Consider the following 5,174-nt stretch of genomic DNA (forward strand, 5'->3'; position numbering starts at 1 on the left):
TTTGAAGGTAAACGATAAAAATAAACTTGAAATAATTTGTTAAATGAAAATAAAAACCAAAAGGAATTATTACCTAGACTGTAGGAGTGCCCAGAAAATTCCACTGTTTCTCCCAATCGTGTGCTCATCTGAATTTATTGTCAAGCAATTTCCCTGTGCTGTCCAAAGCACTAAAATCCAAACCAAAAGTTTGTCAAGGAAAGGAAGTCACTTAGCTTTACATACTAAACACATGAATGATATACTTAGACAGGACCCAGAAAGGAAAACAGGGAGGATAAAAATAAAAATCCTTACCAGCAGCTGCAATGCCAATGAAAACAGAGGCTGTGTAGAAGGACCATGTGAAAGGCTGGATAAAAACGGCAATGTACATGCTAAAATATAACAGGTCAATGTATTACAGTCAAACAATACCTAATATACAATGCCAATTATGCCTTCTAGGAATCAGTTCTGAGGGTTCTCTTCTTTTTTTGAGACAGAATCTCTCTCAGCCTAGCTCACAGCAACATCAAACTCCTGGGTTGAAGCGATCCTCCTGCCTCAGCCTCCCAAGTAAACAGCACCCACCCACCCAAAAATTACCCGCCTGGCTAATTTTTCTATTTTTAGTAAAAACAGGGTCTTGCTCTTGCTCAGGCTGGTCTGGAACTCCTAAGCTCAAGGGATCCTCCCGCATCGGCCTCCCAGAATGCTGGGATTACAGGCCTGAGCCCCTAGCCCACCTACTTGCTTCTTAATTTACTACTTCAAATTTGTAAAACCAGACATTTGACAGGTTTGCAATAGCCCTTGCCAAATTTTAGCATATGATGGAACTGCAGTTCTAGAACCCAGAGAAACGTTTAGTTATTTTATTTGAATCTCCATTAGACAACTTGCAGAAAGTAAGATTATTTCATGGGATGTTCTTTTCAAACCTTGTGGAAAGAGATTAATACTTTTTTCTTAATAGTAAAATATAAGTAGATATACATGCCTTCCATCACATTAGAGCAATCTGAGAGCAACAAGTAGAGAGCCAGCTATATTTTATTCAGTCCTAGACTGCAAATTTGCCATGTGCTTGAAAAATGCTGAAAGTGTTCTAATTAAGTAAGTGAAAGATTACACTTCTCACCTGTAAAATAAACCACTGGCAAACATAGACAGTTGAGGTCCTACAATGGCAACCACTGACGGTGTAATCAAATTTGAAGCAGAGAATACTCCATAAATAATTGCCATGCTGCACACGTAACACACAAATGAAAAAAAAAAAAAAGAACAAAACCCTTAGGCAGTCTCAAAGGTTTACTTGTTTAAAATCTATTTAGAGTTTATAGATTTTTGCAATAAACATTCATATTCTTTACTAACAACTTATACCATTAAACTGAATACTATATTAAAGTTTTCATTTGTACAAAATACTGAAGTCCCATGAAATGTGTCTTTGAATCAGTTTGCCTATGACAATTCATTTTTAATGTACTGGTAAATCATAGTAACAGCTAACATATAGCAGGCACTGTGCCAAGTACTCTAAGTACTTTCAATCCTATCCACTTCCAGGAAGAGGTACTATTATAACCATCAATGTAGAGAAAAGAAAACTGAAATAGAGTGGTTTAAGTAACTTGCCACAAGTCCACTTTGTAGATGGTGATTATCAAGCCAGGACCCCATGACTTTAGAGGCCCTACCAGTCTGTTCACAAACTTAGCTTATGACTCCTGGCAACTGCTGAACATTGCTCTGCTATAAATAACAAGCACAGTTATAACTTGCCTAAGCCAGAATTTATTTAACTCAATCTAATGGTTTCACTTAAACATTATTCATTTACTACTGACCCTACCCTAGTACCTCTGTATGTATATGTACAACTTGTACAAAGTGTGACTAAAATAATTTCATGAGTCCTGAATCCATTTACTAGCCACTATTCATAAATACTAAGGCAATCTAAACTAAATTCCTTTTTTGACTTGTACAAATCTCTCAAATATCAAATGTTTTTTCCTTTCTTCTTCAGGATATACATGAAAACAAAGCACTACAAAAAGTTGTGGCATTATTATTAATCACTTAGAAAACTGGACATTAACATCTCTTCATTCTCAAACATACAAGGCTTATGACAGGTAATAAAAAAAATAAAAGTTGTGGGGTGAAAGGTCCCACGAGCCAGTATCTATACAAAAATTGCGAAGCGTTTTATAGCTCAATTTAACCTTTCAACAATGTAAAATAACTTCAAAACAACATGCTATACAAAATAAATAAGTGCAATTTTTGTCAATTAAAAAACAAATTTAAGAGAAACCTGTTTGAGTTTATATACATGTATTATTATATATTCCCAGCTCCAATCACAAGATTCTAGTGACTTGGGAAGGGCTTTTCATTTTCCCCAGCTGTAAAACTGGGATTAGACAAAAATCTAAAGGCTTCTGATAAAAGCAAGTTGACTGTTAATGAAATTATAAAAACAGGAAGACCAAATGTTTCAAGAATCAAATAAAACATCTGGTCAGGATTGGGAAGATGTGATTATGCCGATACTTGAGTGCTTATTCAATGTCATGCACTGTGCCAGGTGCTTTACATGGACTGTCTGAGTAAAGAAAATGGGCTCATGGAAATAACTTGCCTAAGACAACAAAGCAATGAAGTTGTAAAGCCAGGACTTCAAAGCCAGTGTAATTCCACAGAAAACCTAAACTCAAAACCTTTATTATGTTCTCCCAAATAGTCTAGATAAGAGAAGAAAAAAAAGCAATCACTACTAATTCAATCACAATATTTTATTGCGGGTGATTCTGATGGGTTTTAACCAACTACTGTTAAATGTAAAGTAGTATCAATCAGAACAGTACAATACCTGGTATATCCACTGCCGTGAAAATCTGTGCTATTTAGACTCCTGATGACAGTTTGCTGTGTGGAAGATAAAACTAATCAAAGAAAACGTTTTGCAATCTCCCTCTCCCTTGGAAAGTTTTGACTCCAAGTACCCAGAAAGAGACTAAAGTGAAAATTCACAATGCTTAACACTGCAAGTCTACCATGAGAAAAGAAAAAGGACGACAGAATTGGAGAAGGCAAACCAATGACAAAGAGGGGCAGCTGTTAAGTATTCCTTAGGTTTTATTTCTTTAGCTATTTAAGCACTAACGAAGAGCTTAGTACAGACAAAAAATAAAATAACTAGGTCAATGCCCCAACCTCAGAATCAAATCGTAGAAATCAATGGCAACGTTTAACACCTCATACAGGAAAAATGTCTGACACAAGACATTCTCATAAGAAACGAAGAAGACTAGGTGGGAAAATAAAAGATACAATTTAAGCGCGCTATTAGATATAATTAACGTTTATTATCATTTTTGGAATCATGATACGCACTTCAAAGGAGGGAGAACAGATTCCAACTCACCGCCACATTTCCACAAGTTTGAAAGGCGGTGAACATAAACATAAAGGCAACTCCTAAAATAATGATGTTGAAAAGCTTTTTAGATTCCGGGGACATTTTGGCTCAGTTCTGCCAGAATTCAGCAGCAGCCCAGGGCAGTCAGCTCTCCTCGGAGCGAAACCACTGAGAATCCTGAGAAAGAAAATGAGATGGTGAGAGAAGGCGGATGCAGGAGCAAAGCTTCCAGTTCTTGGATCAGAATCCGGGCTTAGAGGGAAGCTCTCCCCACCCGCAATCAGGACATTCCCGCGATGCGGTCCGAGAAGGGAAGAGCCCAGTACTCGGAGAAGCTCCAGCAACGCAGAAGCTCCAGGTTGAGGGGCCCGCGGGGGGATTAAGGGGCCAAGGGCGAGCGCAGCTGCCCGCACGGCCCCGCCTTCGGGCCGTGACTCACCGCGGTCAGGCGACAGGCCACCTGACGGCCGCGGCGGGGCCAGGCGCTCGGCCTGCTGGGAGCTGTAGTCCCGGGCGGCCCGGACCGAGCAGCGCGTGGCGACGGCTCCAGCCCCTCGGGAAAGGGAGCGGGCCCGACCCGCGGACGGGGCTGGGGAGTGGAGCCAGCAGAAGGGCAGCCAGGGACTACCGGAGGGGGCCTGGAGACGGCCAAGCGCGGTCTGACAAGGCCGAGGACCCCGAAAGGCCAACGGGGATGGGACACCCTTCTGAAAGAGGCGGGGCTGAGGGCCGAGCCGAAAAGCTGCGCGGAACCGGGGCAATGGCCCGAGAAGAAGGCGGGGCCCAGACGGGGAGCACCTCCTCTTCCTCCAGCCCAAGATCTCGCTCCCTGCTTCGCAAGCGGAAAGAGCATTTCGCGGGCTTTCCAACTGCCCACAAATTCCGCTCCCCCTCCCGCCAGCCGTGACTCCGCTCTTTTTGGCCCGCCCGCCTGGCTCTGCGCAGGCGCATGGGGCGGGGGCGGGGCGCGCGGCTGCGACGTTACGAAGCAGGGCGCAGCGAGCCAATCAGAGGATTCATTTCCGGGTGGCGCGGGCGCCATTTTGTGAGGAGCAATATAAACCGGCGCTGGAGCCAGCCGCCCGCTCAGTTGTTGCTCAGGTGCGCCCAGCTCCGGAGCTTGCGCGTTCTCGTTTTCTGCCTGGCCTTCTCTAGTGTTCCCACGCGGAAGGCAACTGCCAGAGAAGAGGCGCGGCGTCGCACCGCCCAGAGCTGAGGAAGCCGGCGCCGCTTCGCGGGCTCCGGGCCGCCTCTCACAGCCATGAGTTACGGCCGCCCCCCGCCCGATGTGGAGGGCATGACCTCCCTCAAGGTGGACAACCTGACCTACCGCACCTCGCCCGACACGCTCAGGCGCGTCTTTGAGAAGTACGGGCGCGTCGGCGACGTGTACATCCCGCGGGACCGCTACACCAAAGAGTCCCGCGGCTTCGCCTTCGTGCGCTTCCACGACAAGCGCGACGCCGAGGACGCCATGGACGCCATGGACGGAGCCGTGCTGGACGGCCGCGAGCTCCGGGTGCAGATGGCGCGCTACGGCCGCCCCCCGGACTCGCACCACAGCCGCCGGGGACCCCCGCCCCGCAGGTACGGGGGCGGTGGCTACGGACGCCGGAGCCGCAGGTAAGCGGGGCTGGGCGGCCTCACAAAGGTCCGCGGGCGGAGCACGTGGTGCGGGCTCGGGCGGGGCAGGGCTCGTGCCGCGCTCCCGGCGCTCGGCCCCCCCGGCAGGGCCGCGGGCTCCCCGGACGCGCCT

The 5,174-nt window shown here is 46.4% G+C and overlaps 2 protein-coding genes across 12 annotated transcripts in view; one reads left to right on the forward strand and one right to left on the reverse strand.

Annotated features, from left to right (window-relative positions):
* The window catches only part of MFSD11 (major facilitator superfamily domain containing 11), a 29,797-nt gene extending 25,446 nt beyond the window's left edge, over nt 1–4,351 (reverse strand). Inside the window, exons 1-6 of one of the 3 annotated variants that reach the window (XM_003786092.3) lie at nt 3,858–4,351; nt 3,425–3,595; nt 2,870–2,925; nt 1,124–1,231; nt 298–377; nt 74–170 (exon numbers count right to left, since the gene is read on the reverse strand). In XM_003786092.3, coding sequence (XP_003786140.1) covers nt 74–170; nt 298–377; nt 1,124–1,231; nt 2,870–2,925; nt 3,425–3,520 — 437 coding nt within the window. In that variant the 5' untranslated portion in view covers nt 3,521–3,595; nt 3,858–4,351. Of the gene's footprint in view, nt 1–73; nt 171–297; nt 378–1,123; nt 1,232–2,869; nt 2,926–3,424; nt 3,830–3,857 lie in introns of those variants that run through there. The other 2 variants (XM_023510977.1, XM_023510976.1) reach the window with 2 other exon arrangements.
* Nucleotides 4,352–4,428: 77 nt separating this feature from the next.
* Nucleotides 4,429–5,174, forward strand: part of SRSF2 (serine and arginine rich splicing factor 2) — a 3,324-nt gene continuing 2,578 nt past the window's right edge. For all 9 annotated transcript variants that reach the window (XR_002772388.1, XR_001161106.2, XR_001161108.2 and 6 more), the window contains exon 1: nt 4,429–5,041. Coding sequence is in view for 3 of the 9 variants with exons in the window: in XM_023510978.1 (XP_023366746.1) it covers nt 4,680–5,041 (362 nt within the window). In the remaining 6 variants the exon portion in view is untranslated. The remainder of the gene's footprint in view (nt 5,042–5,174) is intronic.

The sequence above is a fragment of the Otolemur garnettii genome, unplaced genomic scaffold (assembly GCF_000181295.1).
Source record: "Otolemur garnettii isolate 467f Iridium unplaced genomic scaffold, OtoGar3 scaffold00018, whole genome shotgun sequence".
Taxonomy (NCBI): Eukaryota; Metazoa; Chordata; class Mammalia; order Primates; family Galagidae; genus Otolemur; species Otolemur garnettii.